At 46.2% G+C, this 23,626-nt stretch overlaps 2 protein-coding genes across 2 annotated transcripts in view; one reads left to right on the forward strand and one right to left on the reverse strand.

Annotated features, from left to right (window-relative positions):
* TKT (transketolase) overlaps positions 1-7,663 on the forward strand; it is a 34,757-nt gene extending 27,094 nt beyond the window's left edge. Inside the window, exons 9-14 of the mRNA XM_043967124.1 lie at positions 1,332-1,488; positions 2,201-2,331; positions 4,353-4,436; positions 4,628-4,721; positions 6,775-6,897; positions 7,356-7,663. Of these exons, the coding sequence (XP_043823059.1) occupies positions 1,332-1,488; positions 2,201-2,331; positions 4,353-4,436; positions 4,628-4,721; positions 6,775-6,897; positions 7,356-7,531 (765 nt within the window). The 3' untranslated portion in view covers positions 7,532-7,663. The remainder of the gene's footprint in view (positions 1-1,331; positions 1,489-2,200; positions 2,332-4,352; positions 4,437-4,627; positions 4,722-6,774; positions 6,898-7,355) is intronic.
* Positions 7,664-20,456: 12,793 nt separating this feature from the next.
* The window catches only part of BICD2 (BICD cargo adaptor 2), a 79,666-nt gene continuing 76,496 nt past the window's right edge, over positions 20,457-23,626 (reverse strand). Inside the window, exon 8 of the mRNA XM_044002430.1 lies at positions 20,457-22,721. Coding sequence (XP_043858365.1) covers positions 22,716-22,721 — 6 coding nt within the window. The 3' untranslated portion in view covers positions 20,457-22,715. The remainder of the gene's footprint in view (positions 22,722-23,626) is intronic.

Raw genomic sequence — 23,626 nt, forward strand, 5'->3', positions numbered from 1 at the left:
GGGCCACAGTCTGAAGGTCTGGGAAACTGAGGAATGGCTGGAGGTGTAGGAAGCACAGGGTAAGTGAATAGGTTGGAGGGAGAGAAGCTTAAGAGGCTTCATTCACTCATTTTGTGCTGACAGTAGGTAGAGCTCCTTGGTGGGAAATGGGGTCACTGGTGATGGGGCAGCAATGGGCTGGTAGACATGGATCCAAAGAACAAGGGGTGCTAGAAGCATCATGGAAGGCTCTCTTGATCCTTTGGATGAAGCTTATAATTCTAGTCTAACCCACTTTTTTGTAGATGAGGATGCCCCAAGAACACAAGTAGTAGGCAACACATACATACATGTGTATGTACATTCATGTGTGTATGTATAACTACAGACAGGTGCACATGTGACTGATTCTGTTTCTTAATAGTTCAATTAAGTAACTTTTTAACAGCTTTTAGGGGAGACATTAACAAGGTTTTAAGTATAAAACTTAAATTTAGCCCAATCTACCACATTTCCTGGCACACAGTAGGCTATGTTGCTGGTGCCTGGCACATAGTAGGAGGATGCATTGTTTGTCTAGTGCTAGTTGACTTGACCACATACCTTTACAACCTCCCCCATGAGCTTAGCTTGTCTTTCAATGAAAGGAGAATACAACTTCCTATGTTAGCTCTTTGCACAACTCCAATGATTCATATTAAATTTGGAGACTAAAGCTCTGGGTTTGAATCCTGTCTCTGACACTAGCTGTGTGACCTCAGGCAAATCACTTATTCTCTCTGGGCATCATTTCCTTGTCTGTAAGGAGTTGGACTGCATGACTTCTAGGATTCTGAGTTTTGAATATAGGGATCAAAAGTGGACGCTCTGTAGCAAGTGGACCATGGAGGCTTTGTTCATTGCTAAGGTTTTGTGGGTTGGGATTTGTAGAGAGAAACTACCTCAGAAATACCAGCTCTGCCTATACATGTGCAGTGAAATTGGAGGCTGAAGTATGCCTGGGGTCATTAAGGCATCTTGCTGCCTAGGTCTGGGGACTATCCGATGACTTGAATTTGCCACAGTACATGGTACCCAGGAAGCCACTTTCTCCTGTTCTGGGGTGAACTGAATCTGGAGGAACCATTTGCATCAGGAAGGGTGTTTGATGGCATTGACCCTCCCCCTCCCATGCTGGGGAGTGCTGGGTACAATGGAGAGAGCATGTGGGGATCAGTTCTTGGTTTTGCCTTTACTTCGTGTTGTTGCTTCACCTGGGTAGGACGACTGAACAATGAGGGGATTGGTTCTGTGCTGCCCTCCAGGGGGTCCAGAATGGGCCAGTGATCAGGTCCCTTGTCTGTCTCTTGCAGGTAAGCATTGCCGTGGGCTGTGCCACACGGGACCGGACCGTGCCTTTCTGCAGCACCTTTGCTGCCTTCTTCACCAGGGCCTTCGACCAGATCCGGATGGCGGCCATCTCTGAGAGCAACATCAACCTGTGCGGCTCGCATTGTGGAGTGTCCATTGGTAAGCTGCTCGCCCACCTTGGTGGTGCTGCCCTGATGCCTTTGGTCTGTGCTGCAGCCATTCCCCTGTATAACATATCCTCCCCTCCTCCTTAACAAAAGGAAGCATGACAGTGAGGAAGACTTGGGTTGAAGTCCTACCTCTGGGCCATGCTGGCTGCGTGATTCTGGACAAGTCACCTCCCCCCCCAAGGCCCAGGCAACTCTTAGGCTAGAGCTGAAGAACAGGTGCTGCTGAGAGGCTTCAGCAGATGGAGTTTTCTCACCCAAAATGTCTCTACTAATGAAGGCACAGCTGGTTTTTAAAAAAAGGTCAACCCAAAGAGTTAAAAAAAAACTCAGTGATTTCATCTACCAGCATCTGCAACAGGGCAAGTAATACGGTCAGACAGACGTCTGCCACAGGAAAATCATTTTAGCAACTATGGATGATGGATTAGAGAGTGAGGGCAGCTGTGTGAATAGAGAGGTGAAAGTGGTGAGAGGGATTGTGGGTAGCATTAGTGCCCTAGGCACTAATTCACATTGGTGGGGTAAGGAAAAAGGGAGTCAGATAGGGCAGTCAGTGTGGCCTTTTCTAGGCTTAGTAGGGAGGGACAAGTACAAAAAACGCAGCAGTCCCTACTCACGAGGAAAGCTAGATTGTCTAGAATGTCTAGTCTTTGGGAGCCAAGGCTTTCCTGGTGTTTTTAGACACTTCTTTTCCTCCACAGGTGAAGATGGGCCTTCTCAGATGGCCCTGGAAGATCTTGCCATGTTCCGGAGCATTCCCAATGGAACAGTCTTTTACCCAAGTGATGCTGTGGCTACTGAGAAAGCAGTAGAGTTAGCTGCCAACACGAAGGTTGGTTATATGTGGGCTGTATTCTGTTGGTTTGCCAGAGCAGAAGGAAAGGTCATCAATTGGATGTGGAAGTTCAGGGACTTGTGGATAATAAAGTAGTTTCAGAAGCGAGGAGTACAGTTATTCTTCTGAAATGTGAAAGCAGCAAGACTTGGCCTTCAGAGAGCAGAGCAGAGAGTGTGGCCCTGGAGAGAATTGAATTGCAGGAGATGTGTGGAATCACACACCCTGGAGTGATCTTAATGCCCAAAGAAATTGTGGCCTTTCTATTGCTGGAGATCCCTGGGCCCAAGCTTTGATCATTCTCTGCCCTAGTCATCTCTGAGGGGGGTGGGGTGGGGGGTGGGGCAGGCTCTGGTTTTGTAGAGTGGGTCATCCACGGGTAGGACTAGAAATGGTCTCCAGTGATGATCAAGATACGTACATCTTCCCCAGCAGAATATAAGCTCCTTGAGGGTAGCAGGGTCCATTCCATTGTATCCCAAATACCTAGCACAATGCCTGACATATAATATAGTAGGTACTTAATAAATGCTATTTGCTTGACTGATCTCTAGCCTAGCACCTTGCCTTCAAGCATTGGGAGCCAGTTCCAATGAAAATGTTCCCTCCTTGGGGGCTAACAACTCTCTTGTTTTATTTTAAGTGAGTGCATTTTTGTTTGTTTTACTTTGGAGATTTGATTCAGCAAACGTTTATTAAGTGCTTACTGTCTACAAAGCACATGCTAGGTGCTGGAAGAAATAAAAGACAGGAGTCCCTAGCTGCATTGAGCTTGTAGGGGAGTGAGAGGGGCATAGAATCCAAATCCCAAGAATGTTCAACACAGAGTTAGAGAGGGGGAAAGACTTGAGGAAATGGAGGTGTCATGGGAGGCTCCATGGAGGAGGTGGGCTCTGAATTGCACTTGAAAGGAGGGCCCGGACTCTGGTGTCTTGGGTCCCTTTGGCATTGTGGTAATCCCTACGGGGCTTCTTTTTAGAATCATGCCCTGGAATGCCCCAAATGAATTAAATGGTATGACAAAGTTGGAGGTGAAATACCATGATCAAAATGCCTTTAAAAATAAGTTCACAGGGGGGCAGCTAGGTGGCGCAGTGGATAGAGCACTGGCCCTGGAGTTAGGAGTACCTGAATTCAAATCCGGCCTCGGACACTTAACACTTACTGGCTGTGTGACCCTGGGCAAGTCACTTAATCCCAATTGCCTCACTTAAAAAAAAAAAGTTTTAAAAAAAAAGTTCACAGGGGCAGCTAGGTGGCTCAGTGGATAGAGCACTGGCCCTGGATTCAGGAGGACCTGAGTTCAAATCCGGCCTCAGACCTTTGACATTTATTAGCTGTGTGACCCTGGGCAAGTCACTTAACCCCAATTGCCTCACCAAAAAAGAAAATAATAATAAGTTCACAGTCCCAGCTTTTGAACCCCTGATTTAAATCAGGATGGATAGGGATATTCAGGGAGAAAAGAAATACTGGGACACAAGGTGGCAAAGGCAAGAGATGATGAAAATGCAGGGTGTTTGCAGGACAGATGTTTCCAGTTGTGCTAGAGTGGATGACTGCTCTTGGAGTCTGGAAGACCTGGCTCTGAATCCTACCTCAACCACTTCCTGGCCATGTGACCATGGGCCAGTTGATTGGGCTTCTGTGTCTGTTTCCTCATCTGTAAAATTTTGAGACCTCCAAACTTCCCTTTCAGATAGAAATCTGGGCTCCTAGGAGTGGATCTGAATATTTCCTCACCTTTCCAAGTCTTGCAGAGGGCCTTGAATACCAGCACTCTGTGAAGGTCTAATGGGGAAGAGCAAAACCAACCCAGCAGGTTCACCATTAAAGGATGTGTAGGAATTAAGCAGATCAAAGGGAATGATAGTCTGTGACCAGTCATAGCTGGAAGAGATCGTATCATTTAGTTCAGAAGAGGAAGCCACAGGATTTGCTCAGTCCCATAGGTAGTAAAGACCAGAGGCCAAGTGTCTGACCCATCTTGTGACGAAGGTTTTCTGTCCCCAATACAGGGCATCTGTTTCATAAGGACCAGCCGCCCAGAAAACACCATCATTTACAACAACAATGAAAACTTCCAGGTTGGCCAGGCTAAGGTCAGTACTGGGCTAGTTCCCTGCTGGGGAGGAGGAGATGTGCTGTAACCAACTGCAGCCTCACCCCCCTGTGACAATTCAGCCTGAATAATCTGGCATCAGGTCTCAGACAGGCAGCCAGACATTGAGTCACCTAGTAGCACATTCCTGGGACCTAGTGCTCATTCTGGTCCTGGTGTTGTCCTTCCCAGGTGGTCCTGAAGAGCAAGGATGACCAGGTGACTGTGATTGGAGCTGGGGTGACCCTCCATGAAGCTTTGGCAGCTGCTGAGCAGCTGAAGAAAGGTAAGCATTGTGAAAATATTTTGTTAACTAGGGCTAATTTGGGGGGGACTGATCTATGGAAGACTAATCTGGGGACTTCTGACTTATTTAATGTGGGCCGATTATGAAATTCCACCACACTGCTCCATTCCCAAATTGATAAGAAAAATATTAAGAAGCCTCTTAACTAAATAATCAAAGCAAAGTTTATTTATGAGATACTATTTCAAATTAAGAATACAGGGAAATAAAATGTACAACCTGACTGCTTTCCTGCGGGTCTCTTTCCACTGTGTCTCTTTCCCACGTGCTGGGCTTCTAACTTTTTGAATACAATAAGGGCCTTAGCCTTCTCTTGCCTCAGGGCACTCACTTGCTCAGCTACTTTCTTCTAACTCCTCTTAATCTTCACTTTCTCCAACCTGTACCCTGTGCTGACCGCTTCTGTGCTCTCTGCTGCCTCCTGTTCTGTCTGCTCCGTTCTCTGCCACCTTTGTTGCCCCTCTAATCTTGTCCTCCGGCCTTTCCTCCTTGCTCCTAGTCTTGCATTACTGTTCCTCTCATCCCCCCAGACAGATTCCTTCTAATCTAACTCCCAGGTCTATATATACCTTTTCTTCTCTCCACTCAAATCTTGAGACTTCCTGCGCTCCCACAGACCAAGCTAATCCACCAGCCAGGGCTGCGGCTGGTGGTGGTGGGGGGGGTGCTCCAGCTTCACGTACCTCAGCACAGGCTACGCCAGAGCCCAGCATCTCTCAGATACCTCTGCTCAGGTCGGAGGGAGCTGGGGGCTTATTCCCCCCAGCTGTCTGACCCAGTGTCTTGCACAGCCCACAGGGCTTTCTGGCTCAGCTGACCCTGAGGGCCTAAGACTTTCTGATCTCAGCCTAAAGGTAGGGTCCCCAAATCAAAATAAATTTCCACAGCATGACTGTCACATTGGGTCCCTCTGAAGCCATTCTCTTGCTTCAGCCTATGGTGTGGGGGCATAGGGGAGGAGAGAAAGAAGCCAAAGAAACTAGCCTCCTAGAGCTTGGTAGGAGAGAAGTGGTGACCTCCCAAGGCAATGCAGCGCCAGCTAAGAAAGGTCCTGAATAGTGGTCACAGAGGGAGGATCCTAAATTTCGAAGGCATCTGGGAGAAAGTGTGTAAGCATACATGAGCTCAGTGACACATTATCCCTTTTGGAGTTATACAAAACTTAGCAGAAGCAGCACTGCACAACTTGGAAGACATGGGGCTGCCTCTATCACTCACTAGCAGCTCTCTACTGGCCCTTAACCTGAGTGTCCGTGTCCTTAATGTTGAAAAGGGATCCGTGAGTGTCAGAAGCTGACTTGAACACAAGTTAGAGGTTTTATAGGTGGGGAAACTGACCCATCCAAGACTACATAGCAAATCAGTGGGTAAGAGTTGAATTCCTGGCTACACATCTGCCCTGTTCCCTCCCCCATTCCAGGGTCAGGAGATGGGGCCTTTAAGACTGGGTCTGCACAAAGCCAGGGAGCCTCAGCTTTTGTCTGGGGAAGAGAGCAGGATGAATGAGGGGGGGTGTGGGGCAGAGCCAGAGCCCTGGTCCATGGCTGTGGAGTGGCTCATCTCCCAACCAACAGCAGCGATGGGCAAACACAGCCATGTGACATTAATTCTGGGTACAAGAATATATCAAGGGCTGGCACCCCCTCCATTCATGTGACCCCATGAATTCTAATGAGGAGGAGATGAAAGTCAGCCAGTAAGTGCTAATCACCTATGTCTGGGATAAGAAGAAAGCAGTAGATCCTCACAAGCTTCTTTTTTTTTTTTCCAAATGAAGAAACTGAGGCCAAGAGAAGTGAATTAACTTGCTCAGGTGGTATAGCTACTAAGTGTCTGAGGCAGGATTTGAATTCATTGCTACCAGGTCCAGTATTTTATCCCTAAGGGTACACACACTTTCTAGAAATGCTGGTTGAATTAACTTGCTGGGCTTCAGAAAATGCTGATTGGATGGGGAGGGGGATGCTGAGTGCAAGGGGAACTACTGCTGCCCCTCTACCCCGATTCACCCGCTTGTGTTCTCTGCTTCCAGAAAAGATCAATATCCGAGTGCTTGATCCCTTTACCATCAAGCCCTTGGATAAGAAGCTCATCCTTGACAGTGCCCGTGCAACCCATGGCCGCATCCTGACTGTGGAAGACCATTACTATGAAGGTAAGATCTGGGATCCTTGGGGTGGGGGGGTGGAGGGGGAAGTCTGAAGTCAGGGCTGGGGGCAGGGCTGCTGGCCTCTTGTACTTTTGGGGAGGGGCTTGCACCTCCTGCTTTCAGCCCACTCCTAATTAGCCATTGCTTGAAGGGATCCCCAAAAGTTACTCCCAGACGGTGATTAAGTGATTGACTTGGAGATACCATTAAGATAGGTTCCATTTGGGGTCTAGGAATGGCCAGGTGGAAAGCAGATGGTGCCCAGAATTACTTGTAATCATAGGCTCACAGAGTTGGCAGGAATAACCTCACCCCTTTGTGTTACAAAAAAAAAAAAAAAAAGGGAAGCCCAAGATTGTCCACAGAATTGCTCTGGGGCTCGGGCTCTGCGCCACTCCCTCCCACCCTTGCCCCACTGCTGCCCTCGACTCAGACCCTCACATCTCATCTTCCCTTCTCCCCAGGTGGCATAGGAGAGGCTGTGGCTTCTGCCGTAGTGGGTGAACCTGGCATCACTGTCAGCCGCTTGGCAGTTGCCAATGTCCCCAGAAGCGGGAAGCCAGCAGAGCTGCTGAAGATGTTTGGCATCGACAAGGACGCCATTGTTCAGGCTGTCAAGGCGGCCTTGTCTAAAGCCTAAGATGCCTGCTGACGCTTCTAGACCAAAACGAGGGGGTAGGGAAGAGAGAGAAACATTCCTGTAACTTTGAATACATTAAGTACCTTTTTGTTTCTACTGAGGATCAGTTGAAAATAAAAAATATATTCAAAATGTTGCCAGACAATGATATTTTGTATCAGTCACAAGCACTATTAATTTTGGTCCTGTTGCTGGGCACTAGGGAAGGATATAAGGAAAGAATGAAATCCATTCCTTGCTCAGTCTCTGGGGGTGAAAACATGAATGTCCACAGAATAAAAGCAAAATGGCTAGAATGGGGACCCTGAATAGAAGAATTCTGAGTAAAGACGTGGCCTTTGCCACCTCCTTTGCTTTGTTCGCTCTTCTCCCAGCTGCCAGCTTAAGCACATCTGGCCTAGGGTTGGCACCTTGTTCGGAGGGTTCCCAGAAACCAGTCTGTTCACCTCTTGGCCAATCAAACCCCGTCCACCAAGGCTACCTTTCCCACTGGGTCAGAGGGGACTGTGTATTAGGGAGCTGAGTGCTTGGCCAGCACCTCAGGAAAGGGGTGGGAGGGGGAGGAGGGGGAGGGGGGAAGCAACAATGATTTCCTGGTCAGGGATTCTCCTTTTATCCCATTTGGAATCAGGAAAGAATGAAATGAACCTGGTCTCCTTCCTGTCTTTGCTCAGTGGGGAGAAACTCACGTCAAGGGGAAGCCGGTTCTACAACCGAATTAGCCCCCTGACCAGGGCCTCGGTTTCTGAAAGTGTAAAATGAGGCTTTGCTCAGGATGAGGCAGGTCTTTCCCAGCACTAGTTCTCTGATCCCTATTTGGAGCATGTTGCCAAGTTCTGTGAAGTGGTAAATTCCTAAGGCCTCTCCCCAGACCTCCGTCACAGCATGGTGACCCCCCCCCAGCTGTGCCCGTGGGGCAGGCTGGGGCAGGTTTCACACCGCCCTGGAAGGGCTTAGTGACAAGACTCGGTGACAAACCATATTGTATACTTGACTGCATTGGAAGGCAGGAAGACCTGTTTTAAAACTAGGTTAGACATTTAGTTGTACGACCTCACTCTAGGAAAATAATCTGCAAAGTGGGCATGTAGGACTAAGGCATTCTGGACCTGTTCAGTGTGCTGGCTCCACTGGTGGCAGTCTGGTGAAGCTTGGGCCTTCTTTCTTAGAATGTTTTGGGTTTTGTTTTTTTTCTTTTGGTGAGGCAATGGGGGTTAAGACTTGCCCAGGGTCACACAGCTAGTAAGTGTTCAGTGTCTGAGGCTGGATTTGAACTCAGGTTCTCCTGACTTCAGGGCCGGTGCTCTATCCACTGCACCATCTAGCTGCCCTCTCCGGAATGTTTTTAATGGTATAAAAATACATGGGATTATAAAGGAAACAGAAATATTAAACTGATTAAAAAAGATTATTCACAGATGCCCAAGATGCAAACTCCCTGGCTAGCTGGTTTCTAAGATCCCCAGCCCTAGGCTAGCCCAAGCTGCCACCACCACCACCACCACCACTGTTTTGGCAACAAGGAGATGAAGGTTTTTGTGGGGGGCCGTTAGAAGAGGGGGCTATCCAAGGTGTTGAGGGTTTGTACCTCCCTGGAGTAATTCACACCATCCTGGAAGGGACAGAAGAAAAAAGTTGACATGAGTGAGTCCATTTGCTTGAGGAGGAGATGAGCGGGGGGAGGGGGGGGGGAGTGTGTGTGTAGCTTTGTTTTTTCCAGGGAAGCCTGGCTCACTTTCAGGGAGAATTTACACGTCCACCCGTGCTGACACCAGCAAAGGCCAAGGGCTGAACTGGAGACATCTGAGGGAGTAGAGGGGGAGGCAGGGGATACCCCAACACTGGGGCCAAACTGGAGCTTGTGAAGTTAGAGGAGGGCTGCAATGTTCTTCCTCTTCACCTCCTTTTACAAATACTGTCTCCTTTCAAAGCTTAGCTTCCAGTGCTAAGTGCTGGGAGGCCAGTCCCAGCCACCCCCTCTGCTTCTGCTGCTGCCTGCTCCCCCTCCAAGGGCTTTTTTGTTTTTGGGGGGTTTTTTGTGAGGCAATGAGGGTTAAACGACTTGCCCAGGGTCACACAGCTAGTAGGTGTCAAGTGTCTGAGGCCGGATTTGAACTCAGGTAGGTACTCCTGAATCCAGGGCCAGTGCTTTATCCACTGCCACCTAGCTGCCCCCCAAGGATTTTTTAATTAAGCATTTAGCACAGTCCCTGGCACATGGCAAGCACTTAATTAGTGCTAATCTAACAAGTCATCTCCAGGGAGGCCCCCCCCATGGGGTAGCAGGAGGGAACCCAGGATGGTGAGAGGCTGCTTCAGGTAATGTGATATGAGCCACATTCCCATAATGGGAAACTCCTTCCTTCCATATAGGCACTGCCTCCTCTTGCCATTAAAGACTACTAAGGGGCAGTGGATAAAGCACTGGCCTTGGATTCAGGAGGACCTGAGTTCAAATCCAGGCTCAGACACTTGATACTCACTAGCTATATGACCCTGGGCCAGTTACTTAAACCCTCATTGCCCCGCAAAAAAAAACCACACACACACAAAAAGACTACTAAGAAGTCAAGGGACTGGCCCAGGGTCACAAAGGCAGGATCAGTGACTGGGATGGGATCCAAGTCTTGGTAGCTCCAAGGACATGTTTTTGTCTACCAGGTCATGCTATATGGGTGTGCATACACACACACACACACACACACACTCACACACTCACACCCCTATGGCCATGCTGTTAGGGACAGACACACATACTGCTGTGGCTGTGCTGCCTATGTCTCTATAGATAACATGGTTTTTATACACACACATATAAGTTATATCCACACATATATACATAGATAGATATACATGACTATATTACATATAGGTGTTATTTATATTTCTAGATAAAAACGTGTGTATGCATGTGTGCATACATGTATATGTGTGTATGCCACACCCCATGGGCAGGTTTCACCTATACACACATATACATACACACACACACACATATCTTTTAAACCTCACGTACATATATGCTCATATGATTCTGGGTCCCAGAGTGGATGCAGGGCTACCTTTGTGATCAGAAAGGCCAGGGTCCCTGCTCTCCCACTCTGCGTGCTCAGTGGAGGGAATTCAGCAGCAGATGCTCCCCAAGCCCTCCTGGGGATCACAGTACTGGACCACCCTCCCACTGGGGGATAAAATTTATTAACGATTTTTCTGTGTATACTTAGACCCTTTTCCCCTTTCAGAAGGATCTCGTAAGGTGTGTGTGTTTGCGGGGCAGGGAGTGGATGGGATAGGTCAGCTGGTTGGGATGGGAGAACAGCGCCATCTTGTGGGAATTTGGTGACAGTGTATACAGATAAAAAGAGGTCTGAGCAGGATAATTTCATTCACTTCAAGCCCCTGGGGCCACAGAGGCCTCTTGTCCAATCCTTTCAATTAGTAGATGAGAAAGCTGGGCTCCAGGGAGGTGAAGAGATTTGTGCATGGTCACACTGGTAAAACACAGTAGAGCCAGGCCTCAAACTCAGGTCCTGTGATGCCAAGCTCAGCTGGAGCCTCTAAGGGCAGGATTCTAACAGGCCCAGATGAACCATTTCCCCACACGGGGAATGACACGCACAAGGATATGGAGGCAAGGAAGGGTAGAAGAAAACAAGAACAGCCTGGGTTAGCTGGAAAGAATACAGGACTAAGAGTCACTCCCCATGAGGGCTCATGTGCTACATTGCACACAGGAGGGACTCAACCAATGCTATTATGAATCCATTTCCTCCGGTCATTTCTTCCTGGGAACCACTGCTTGGCTGCAATTATGGTAGACTTTGACTTCGCTATTCACACAGGGAAAACCAAGTGGATGAAGGCAGCTTGCACAAAGCATTACATAGTAGAAGCAGGAACCCTATCAAGTGGAGGTGTCACACCCATGGAATACTCCCCAGTGTTGTGAATCAGATCAAAACGTAACTGGGAAATATTTAATGAAATAAATAAAAAACACAATAGAATTTACATAATGTTAATACATGGTTTCCCAAGACAATAAATATGCTGCTTGCAGAGATTCTTACATGGTTTAGTGGCCTCATTTCTACTTGAATTTGACCCCATCGAGGATGACACAGAGATTCAGGCATGGAAAGGAGGAGGAGGCTGGCCACGAATTGAGAAGGGAAGAATGGGCAGGTTGTCTGGTAGAAGGGTAGTGGATGGTCTGCCATTTATACAGCTGAGGAGTGGGTCACATCACCTCATTTGGCATCAGAAAATCTCAAAGTGGGAAAGGGGGTCAAAGGTCAGTGTGCCCAGCTCATACTGGATAGAGTACTGGACTTGGAGTCAGGAGGACCCGAGTTTAAATCCCAACCAAGACGTTGCAAGCTGTGGGACTCTAGACAATTCATTTAACTTCTCTTGGTCTGTTTCCTTGTCTGTAAAAAGGGCTTGTGAACTATCTCATAAGTTTGTTGTAAAGACCCAAATGAAATAATATTGTTAAAGGGCTTTGCCAACTTAGCCTCATCACCATGTTCTCTCTCTCTCTGCTGTTTGGTCCTATGGAGCGAAATCAATGAACATTTACTATATTAGGTGCCTACTATGTGGCAGGCACAGTGCCAAATGTGAGGGTTACAAAAAGAGCAGACAGTCCCTGTTGTCAGAAGAGAGAAGGGAGTATATTCAAGAGATGCTGGAGGTGAAATTTCAGACCTTGACAACAGATTGGATATGGGGGGGGGGGGGTGAGAGATAGGTTAGAGTCCAGGGGAACTCCTAGGTTGGGATCCTGAGGGCCTGGGAAGATGGTGGTGCCCTCAACAGTTATAGGGAAGCTAGGAGGCAGGGAGGGTTTGGGGAAAGGACATATCCAAATGTCTACTGGACATCAAGGTTGGAGGTCAGCAGAGTTTGGGACAAGAGAGGAAGATCTGAGAATCATAGGGAATAGAGATGGTAATTAAATCCACTGGAGCTGATGAGATCACCAGGTAAAGTAGTCAAGACGGCTAAGAAGACCCAGAACAGAACCCTGAGGGGTACCTACAACTAACTAGAAGGTATGATTGTCATGACTGTTCAGCAAAGGAGACAGACAAGGGGAGCAGCTGGGTGGCACAGTGGATAGAGCACTGGCCCTGGATTCAGGAGGACCTGAGTTCAAATCCAGATTCAGAAACTTGACACTTATGAGCTGTGTGACCCTGGACAAGTCACTTAACCCCCACTGGCCCACACACAAAAAAGACACAGACAGGGAGGTAAGTAGAAATCTAGAAGAGGTGACCTGAAAACCTAGAGAGAAAAGAGTATCAAGGAGGAGACAGCAAGTGTTAGTGGCTGCAGAGAGGTCAAGGAGAATTCGGATTGAGAAAAGGTTGCTGGATTTGGCAACTGAGATCATCAGGGACTTGGAGGGAGCAGTCGTAGTGGATTGATTAGGTCTGAAGCCAGACTGTAAGGGGTTAAGAAGAGAGAAAGTATAGGCACCGATTGTAGAAGTTTAGTTTAAAAGGGCAGAAGAGAAATAGGATTATGGTTAAACAGGGTCAAGGGAGGGAATTTTTCCAGATCCGATAGACATGGGCATGTTGTAGACAGTAGAAAATGAGCTAGCAGGTTGTTCCAGGGTGGAGCCAAGATGGCAGAGGAGACAGTGAGCTCTTGAACTCATGACAATCGCTCCAAAAAACATCCAAATAATGCCATAGGAAAATGCCTGGAGCAGCAAAACTCACAGAAGAATGTGCTGAAATCATCTTCTAACCAAAAAAGGCTTGGAAGGTCAGAAGGAGGGAGCTGCTATGTCAATACAGACGTTGAGCCCAACCCCACAGTCACCCACACAGATCCAGTCCCAGGAAGGCCTCACCAGAGAAGGAGACCCCCAGAGCCTCTGAATTAGCTGAAGCACCAGTGTTGTCTGGAACTAAGCTCACAGTCTGGTGAGAGTGCTGAGCCCTGGGCAGGGGGGAGACTATGCTGGTGCTGAGGCAGAATTTGGGTTTTTCACCCCCGCTGGGAACCAGGATGTAGGCTTGAGTGCAGTGGCCCAGGTGGGGGAGGGGCACAGGCTCATCAGATCTAACAACCACAACACACAAAGCTGCTGGTTGATTAGCAAGTTGGTCTGGGGTCATCTAGGACCAGGGAACAGGCCAGGCAAGGGAAGAACTTGATCCTCCTTAATTCATACCACCTGGGACTTCTTAAGCTTGGGATACTGCAGCCTGGAAACAGTGCCCCACTTTAAGGAGCTAAAAGTCAAGTAAAAGAAAGGCAAGATGAACAGACAGAGAAAAGTTAGGACCATAGAAAGTTTCTTCAGTAACAAGGAAGACCGAGGTGCACCCTCAGAGGAAGATGTCCACATCAGGGCCCCTATATCTAAAGCTTCCAAGAAAAATATGAATTTGTCTCAGGCCATAGAGGTGCTCAAAATGGACTCTGAAGATAAAGCTAGAGAGGTAGAGTTAAAAATGGAAAGAGAAATGAGGGTGATGCAGGAAAGACATAAGAAAAAAGTCAACAGCTTGAAAAGCCAAATGGAAAAGCTCTCTGATGAAAATAATTGCCTAAGAATTAGGATTGAACAAATGGAAGCCAGTGACTTTATGAGAAACCAAGACACAATAAAGCAAATCTAAATGAATAAAAAAATAGAGGGCAATGTGAAATATCTTCTGGGAAAAACTGCTGACCTGGAAAATAGGTCCAGGAGAGATAATTTGAAAATTATTGGTCTACCTGAAAACTATGATCAAGGAAAGAGCTTAGACACCATCTTCCAAGATATTCTCAGGAAAAATTGCCCTGAAATTCTAGAAGAAGCAGCTAAAATAGAAATTGAAAGAATTCACCAATCACCTCCAGAAAGAGATCCCAAAAAGAAAACTCCTAGGAATATTATAGCCAAATTCCAGAGCTCTCAGGTCAAGGAGAAAATATTGCAAGCTGCCAAAAAGAAAGAATTCAAGTATTGTGGAGCCCCAGTCAGGATAGCACAGGATCTAGCAGCTTTTACATTAAAGGACCAGAGGGCATGGAATATGATATTCCAAAGTGCAAAGGAAATGGGATTACAACCAAGAATCACCTACCCAGCAAGATTCAGCATAATCTTTCAGAGGAAAAAATGGGACTTTAATGAAAAAGAAGACTTTCAGATATTTGTGATGAAAAGACCTGAACTGAATGGCAAATTTGACTTTCAAATACAAGACCCTAGAGAAGTATAAAATAATTGGAGTTGGGGGACATACCTGGGGTTGTACAATGGGTGACTGTCTTGTGTCTGAGGCCGGATCTTGGCTGGGATCCCCCTGGGTCCAGGGGTCAGGTGCTTTGTCTACTGTGTCACCTAGCTGCCCCATGATGACATCCTTAGGGTTAAATTGAGGGGTGAGGGGAATGCACTGGGGGAAGGGGAAGGGCAGAGGTGAAATCCTACATGAAAGAAACAGGAAAAGGCTTATGGAATGGGGGAAGAGTTGGGGGAGGAGCAGGGCAGTAAATGACTTTTACACTCATCAGAAAAGGCTTAAAGACCTTAAACTCATCGGAGTTGCCTCAAGGAGGGACTAACACACACACACACACACACACACACACGCACGCACACACTCGCACGCAACTGGGTGGAGTAATCTATTTAATCTGGGCAGTAAATGAGCCTAACACTCATCAGAATTGGCTCAAAGACCTCAATCTCATTAGAACTGGCTCAAGGAGGGAATAATGTACACACTCAATTGGGTAGAGTAATCTTCCTAACCCTGCAGGAAAATAGGAGGGGAAGGGGCTAAAGAGAGAGGGGCAAAAGAAGGAAGGGCAGAGTGGGGGAGGGGACAGACAGAAGCAAATCCTTTTGAAGAGTGATAGGATGAAAGAAGATGGATAATAGAATAAATGTCATGGGGAAGGAAATAGGATGGAAGGGAAACAGTTAATAATAGTAATCATGAAGAAGACAAAAGGGGGAAAATTGTCCAAAAAATATTTATAGGAACTCTTTGTGGAGGCTAAGAAGTGAGAATCAAGGGAATGTCCATCAATTGAGGAATGATGGAAAAAGTTGTGCTATATGATTGTGGTGGAATGGTCTTGTGCTATAGGAAATGACAAACAGGATGATCCCAGAAAAACCTGGAAAGACTAATGAACATTGATGTATAGTGAAGTGAGCAGAGCTGGGAGGACATTGTGCATAGTGACAGCAGTATTGTTCAATGAGCAAATGTGACTGACAACTACTCTCAGCAATGCAATGATCCAAGACAATCCCAAGGAACTAATGAGGAAGCTTGCCATTGAATGAACTGATAAAAAGAACACTTGTGGATTGTACATATATAACCTGGTTGCAATCGTGTGGAGGGGGGAGGAAAAGGAGGGAGAAAAATTTGGAACTCTAAATCTTATGAAAATGAATGTTGAAAACTACCCTTACATGTAACTGGAAAAAATAAAATAAATGTTTGTTGCTTAAAAAAAGAAAAAGAAAAAGAAAAAGAAAAAGAAAAGGATAAGCTGATTTTCACTGCATTCTGATCTTCGGTGTTCTATTGTGTGGGTCACAATGGGAAAGGACAGAAAGGGAACCCATGGACCAATGGCTCTAGACTTTGTTGTGAGCTTATCCTGAAGTTCCCCACTCTGAAGACACAAGGAGGATTGTCATTAACAAAATAGGAAAAGAGAGAAGCAATGAACAAAGCACGGAAGGAAAAAGACTAGTGACCCTAAAACAAATACAAAAGGAAAAAATCTTGAAAACAGAAAAAATAGAGAAACTTAAAAATAGATACAATATTACACACACACGCACACACACACACAAAAAAGAAAATGAGCTAGCAGAGAGCTCACATACACACACGTGTATGCATACACACATTATACACATGATAATGTACGTCTGTGTGTATGTATTCAGGGCCATAACGAGTGTGGAGGAAATGCACTGTGGGCATGAGGAAGGGACATCCGGACTTCAAATCGTAGTGGACTTGTTTCTACGGGACCTTACAGGTGATAAGGACCCACTGGAGTTTACTGAGCAGGGGAAAGACCTGCTCCTATCTGAACTTTAGGAAAATCATTTTGACAGCTGGGTAGAGCAGTGGTGTCAAACTCACAGATCCCTGACCTCTGAATATTGACTTAGAAAACTACAAGTGAACATTGTCTGTGTTAGACTCTAGGGCAGCCAGGTGGTGCCATAGTGCAAAGAAGTCAGGAAGATGAGTCTTCCTGAGTTCAAATCTGGCCTTGGACACTTACTAGCTGTGTGACCCTGGGCAAGTCACTTAACCTTGTTTGCTTGAGTTTGCTCATTTGTAAAGTGAGCTAGAGAAGGAAACGGCAAACCACTCCAGTGTCTTTGCCAAGAAAACCCCAAATGGGATCGTGAAGAGTCAGACACAATTGGATTGTATTTTTATTTATTAAATACTTCCTAATTATATTTCCATCTGGTTCGGGCTGCTTTCTCTGTAGAGGATGGGTTGGAGTGGGGAAAGCCTTAAGCAAGGAGACTAATTAGGTGCATTGCAGGAGTGATGAGACTGAAACAAGGGGTGGCTGTGAGTAGGGAGGAGTTAACTAAGAGATGTGAGAGATGACAAGTGAGTGGAAATGTGGAGAGGAGGGACAAATCCTGAAGGAGCTTGTGAGACCTGGATCCCTGAGGATGGTGGTGCCCTTGGCAGTAACAGGAAGTGTGGAAGAAGGATCTATTTGTTGAGAGACATACTGAGTTCTGCTTGGAAGTGTTGAGATGGGGATGCCTACAGGATGACCACTCTGAAACGTCCAATAGGCAGTTGGTGACAGTTGTCCTCAGAGAAAAGCCAGCTGGAGAGCTCGATCCGGGAAACATCTCCATAGAGATGGTAACTGTACCCACGTGAGCAAGCCAGGACAGAGGCTGGGGACAACCTCCGGTGGGCAGGGTAGTGATGAGGGGTATAGGAGACAGCCAAGCGGTTGCTTGGAGAACTGAGAGCAGTGTCCCAAAATGTGGGCATGGAGGAAGAATCCCACGGAGGCCACTCAGTGGCATCAGATGGAGCAGAGGGGGCAAGAATGTTGAACACTGAGAAGATGCCACCAGATTTGGCAACGATAGATCACCATTCGAGGGGGAGGAGCCGTTGGAGCTGATGACATTTGAAGTCGGGTTGCAAGGGCTTCTTTTTGTGGTTATATTGGCACCTCCAAGTGAGGTGAAGCTTAATACAGGTGAAGATGTCTTCTGAGTCTATCTTGGGTCCTCTCCTCCCTTCTTTGATCGCACGCAGTGGATTCAATGATTCTATACAGATATTTCCATATCTATCGAACACCACACACCTCCACCAGGATGTCCCAAAGGCATCTCAAACAGAACTCAGCCTTTTCTCCTAGACACCCATCCCCCAGTCCCCTGGTTTGCGACCTGGGTGTCATGGCTGGCTGTTCTCTCTCTTCTCAATATGAATCAGTTTCCAAGTTTCCCCTCCACAGCATCTCTCCCACTCACGCCCTTCTCCACATTCCTGGGGCCTTCCTTGTGACCTCCTGCCTGGCTGGCTTTCATTGCTTCCTCACTGGTCTTCCTATGTTCAGCTTGTCTTCTCCCCAGGCCATGTATTACAGTACTACCATAATCATAGTCCCGAGTACACTGGCACTTCTTTGCTCCAAACTCTCCAGCTACTTCTTGTTGCTTTGGGGATAAAATACCCACTTTGGACATTTAAGCTCCTACACAACTTGGCCTTAATTCCCATGACCCCAACTCTCCAGTTATTCTTCTCCCCTTGTGCCCCGAGACCAGACAATTAGCTTAAATTACCAGCCCATCCCCCCCTTCCAAATATTTACACCCCAGTCCTTCTCCCTCTTCAACATCCCTAGTTACTTCCAAGGCTGGCTCAGGTGCCACATACAGACTAATGCTTTCCTGGATCTCTTCCCTCCCCTATGCAGGGCTGTCTTCTCCCCTCAAATTACCTGCTATTTATAGGAATGTAAGGCAAAGACTTTCTTCTTTCTCTTGGGGGCATTAGCACTTTGTACAGTGTAAACACCCCCAATAATTTGAATTGAAATTCAATTGGAAACGGATTCCCAAAATAGAGATAATGTAGCTGGCACAGTGATGTATGTGTTCCTGGGCATCAAAAAAGAGAGCTTACAGTGTCCCAATATTAAAGGTTAAATCACAGAGGGATTATCTGATAGAAGGTCCGTGGGATCATGGAGACCACCTCTTTGTTTAAATGCAGGGCTGAGTCAATCCCCTGATGCCATGGGCTCTCTTGATTCCTCCTGTCTCCTGCCCAGGAGTGTCAGACAGGCAGCTGTAAATCTGAACTTGTCTTTTTAAACAGATTCCTGTTCTCCGTCTTACGTGGAGCCCCATGGAGATGGGTGAGCATAGAGAGGACAAGGTCAGCCACTCACACCCTTACTTCTTTCCCATCTAGGGGCAGCAGGTCAGAAAAGACAGGGTGGAGAAGATGGTTAATGGTACACTACCTGCCTATCATCCGCACCAGGAAGACTGGCTCCCAGCAATCTATCTTCTGAACAGAGCTTCTCCCCCCACACCCCCACCGCTGTGCAAAGATGTCAGGTCTGTCCTATCAGCATGCCAGGGAACCAGCAATCCATTTGCATACTGACTTCACTTACTTATACAAGTGACAGGACCATAACAGAGTAGGGGAAGGCTTATTCCATGCGCCAGCTGCCACCACATCCCCTTTCCCTCCCCTCCCCCCATTTCAGCTGGCTTTACCGGGGAGCTGGAATTATTCGTAGTTGATTGCAATTGTTCATGCTTGATGTTTTCAACACTCCAAGAAGGATAGCAATGAGCCCTTTAAATTCTGGGGCAATTCTCCAGATGAGGTCAAAAGTAAGACCAATATAGGTATTTATAGCAGCCTCTCTTTTTGGGGGTAGCCAAGGACCAAAACACACAGCAGGTGCCTAGCAATCGAAGAATGGCTAAAATGAGCTGTGGTATGAGTGTTACTGTGCTCTGAGGAATGAGGAATTCAGAGAAACATGGGAAGATGGCCTATGAACTGATGCAGTTGAACTAAGCTGAAATAGAAGGATCAAGTTTTCATAAGTACAGTACTGTCAATTAAGGAAGCCAAATTCTGAGTAATTATAACTGAAACGGGGAATTTCAGTTGAGAGGAGAGGAACACAGGGGCAAGAAGCATGTTGTAGAAAAAGTACCAACATCAGAAGACGTGGGTTCAAATCCTGACTCTTACTACTCACTACCTACATAACTTTGGGCAAGTACCTCTCTCTCTGGGCCCCGTTTCGTCATCTGTGGGAAAAAAAAAAAAAAAGGTGTGTGTGCGTGTGTGTGTGTGTGTGGTTTGGACTGGACGGCCTCCCTCCGATCCAAGGGAGTTGCATATAGTGTCAGATGGGGTCTTTGCTACCAAGGAGAGTTAAATTCTGGGTGTGGGTGTGTGGGGTGGGATGGCACAGGGCTGTCTGTATTCAAATCTAATGAAATTCATGACTAAAGCACGGGTCGGAGGGTCAGAGTGGTCTGGTTGACTTCTGCATCTAATGTGTCTCTCACAGATCAGATTTTTGTTTTTCTTTTGGAGGCTTCCTTATTCCATCACTTGGATCTGTGAGTTAACTAGGAGGTTCTCCACTTACTGTTAAATATCACCTTCTGGCCATTTCTTTCCAACCTGTGCACCTCTTGGAGGTAAATCTTCTAGGTCTTCCACAAAGAATCATTAGGAGAAAGGGGCTGGGGGGAACGCACGGTCAGGACTACATAAACCCTTGGGTCATCTTCATATCCAGAGGCTCGTAACCTCCAAACCACACTTTGCAAAGGTTCTTACAGATTAGAACTCCACATGGAAAATACGGTCACAACAAAAGAGGCCAAGACAGATTTTAATCTTTAAAAAATCTTTTTATTATCCATAACTGCCAATGTGACTCTCTTTACACAGGCCGGCTGTTTCCTATAAATATTGGTTTTGTATTAATTTAAAAGTCATCCTTTTGCACCCCCTAGACAACGGAGAGTTACCCAATCGTGGAATTTATACTCTTGAGAGTTCTCGTCCTCATTCTTTCCCTCCTCTCCCCCAAAGAATGAGGACGTCTTTGCCTCTTCAGGTCTGTGTAAAGGTTCCTTGGCAGGAATACATGCATATGACTTTAAAATAAGGACCAATAAATCCGCCGCTAAGGGTAATGCACAGAGAACAGAATACAGTACATAGACATCATTTCAAATAAATACCCACATAGAGACAGATGAAGTTATTTTAAATGCAACAATATTTCTCATAAATCAATACTGTAACAGAAGGTGAAGATAGATAGAGAAGTCCCCACATCTAGGAATAAGAATGTTTATTCCAGCAAACAGAACTCATTTGTTCTTGCCATTTATATTATTATTATTTATTATTATAATTTGTACTTTTTTGAGGAAAAAAAAGTGTTCTTCTTCCTCCAGAAGTACCAATTTAATCATTTACATTAGCTTCAACAAATGCCGAGCCACTCGGCCCCCGACTTTTGTTGATGTTCTTTATTTCGTTTCTGTTTCCTGAAATTACAATGATTAGATACCACATGCAAGAGAAGATATTAATGTCTCGCCTTCACATTCGCAAAGAATACTAACGGTTAAACCATGCCCACCGCTGCTGCCGTAGAAAGTGGACAGAATCTCCCTAGCTAACACCCCATCGGTGCTGCGACCAGAAATGTCCTCCTTCCTTCGCACAGCTTGCTTCTTTGTTCAGTAAAAGTCCATTTGGTTCCCAAAGTGGATTCAATGTTTCGTGTTTGCTTTTCTTTCTTGAGCCCTGAATTTGCCAGGATCTGCCTGGTAAAGTATCACTGACTAACAGAATTTTGCACAATTTCTCATCTCTCACAGGATACGAAGAGACCCATTTCCAAAACCAAATGAGCTGAGGCGCTTGCTTACTTTGTGTTTATTGCTCCACATGTTCCCAATTCCCAACCAGCTCGTCCCGATTCCTTTTTTTCTAGACTAAACTATATCCTAGGATTCTCCCTCAAATTAGCAAAGGCACTACTGGCAACAATGAATAACAAAAAGGCGTTGAAATTGAACACCCTATAATTGACAACTTTAGAATTTTTCTTCCTAAATGTACCATAATTTGGCACAACAAACAAAGAGGTAACGAAACAATTCCAATTTGGAATTTCACTGGTACAGTTGTAGAAAATTCTGTTAATCAGTCATGCTTCACAACCTCCTCCAATCCAGAATCTCTGGAATTTGCAGGTAATACTACTGCTTTCATTGCTTTGATTTTATTTTTCAAGTGCCTATTACTGTTTTAACCAGAGCAAAGTCAAGTTTTCTTCTTGTTACATTGAACTATTCCTAAGAATAATAATACAATATGAAAAAACCCCAGAATTTGAATACCCTGGATTTCTTAATGAACATGGCAGTTAAAAATCAGTCATTTAAAACATAAACCATAACATTTCAGAATTAAAAAAGGCTGCTGAAGCACAGCACAGAGCAGTTTAGCAGAGCCATGCCACGGGAGCTGGGGCTCTCAGCTAAACACAGTCTAGAGCAGAAACAACCCAAAAAAGCTTATAAATGTCTGCAACATGCCTCTGGAGAAATCAACAAGTATAAACGCATGGTGGAGACCTACTATGAGCACAAACCACCGCATCTCATAGACCTTTTCTACACGAGGAATCAAGGAAGCTAATAGAATATCAAAATATCCAAAGTGCACAGGTTTAACAATCAGATAAGAAAGGAATATAAGTAACAACAAAAATGGCTTCCCCCAGTGGTCCCCTCCCCTCCCCCCAACCCCAGCTGAAAATTTCTAGTAGACTCATTGTTTGAAGGTGGTTTCTTCAGCACTTGTAAAAATTTCTTCCTGCAGCAATATCGGCACATGAGGTGTGCAGGTTTTTCTCTTTACAACCCAGGATATACAATTTTGAAAATGAGTGCAGGTAGCATATTCATGAGAAAAAGAAAAAAAAGGAGGGTGGAAATTTGGGATTTTGTCCATTCCTTTGGGCAACCAGAGCTCCCTGGGCTGGTTTAGCCACCAGCATGAGCAGTTTAAGAAAGCTGCAATTTGACCGAGGGCACTGTAGGCCAATTCCGTCTCCGGGTACTACTCTACAGCTGAAAATGGGGGGGGAGAAATGAAATCACATTAGAAAAAACAGGTTACTTATCCCGCTAAGAGGCTTGACATCTTAATACTGATAGCACTGCAAGAGCTAGAGAGCGGGTTAGTGTGGTGGCGAGAGAGGGCCCAAGTGTTCGTCTGTTAGAGGGGCAGCCCCTGAGCTGGAGCTGCCCAAGCCCTGGAAAACCAAGATGGCCAGGGAGAGCTTTGCTGGGCTTGCCATTTGCTGAAAAAAGATTTCTTACAAGTACTGAATGAAGAAGCTGGAGGAGCAAGGGGCTGGCTGGGGAGAAGCATCAGAAAAGTTTATCAGTGAAGCTAAACGATCTCTGGAAAAACATGCAGGAAGTGTGGGTCATGCGGGCCAACGCCGAAATCCAACCGACAGGAGCCTGCTCGTGGAGGTAGGTGATGGCTGAAGAAATCTCCCATGTTAAAAATCCCCAAAGAGCCAAGTGAGTATAGGCCAAGCCTGGACACAGACCAAACCCAGGAGGAAAGAGCAAAGCATGTACAAGCCCCACAGTCTCTCACAGAGCATCGTCTACACGTGCAGCCACACTGGCAGCATGGATTTATTTTTTCACAATGGTTTTGGACCCAATCACAAACATTTGGCTACTACTTTGAGAAATATGGAGGCTGAAGACAACCTGAAAGGTTTTTTTAAACCAACGACAGGACACGGAAACAGTCACATCGTCTCAGGTCCCCTGATAACACTGATCCCTTTCTATAAAAATCTCAAGGACTGCGAGAGAGCCGTCCCAGACAGCCAATCTCACCTCCTGAAATCTGTCCTTGTATCACTAGGATGCCTCTTAGAGACAGAGGGCCTCTGGGACTGTGTGTGTGTGTGTGTGTGTGTGTGTGTGTGTGTATCTACTATGCAAGGAGG

Source organism: Dromiciops gliroides, chromosome 1 (genome assembly GCF_019393635.1).
Source record: "Dromiciops gliroides isolate mDroGli1 chromosome 1, mDroGli1.pri, whole genome shotgun sequence".
Taxonomy (NCBI): domain Eukaryota; kingdom Metazoa; phylum Chordata; class Mammalia; order Microbiotheria; family Microbiotheriidae; genus Dromiciops; species Dromiciops gliroides.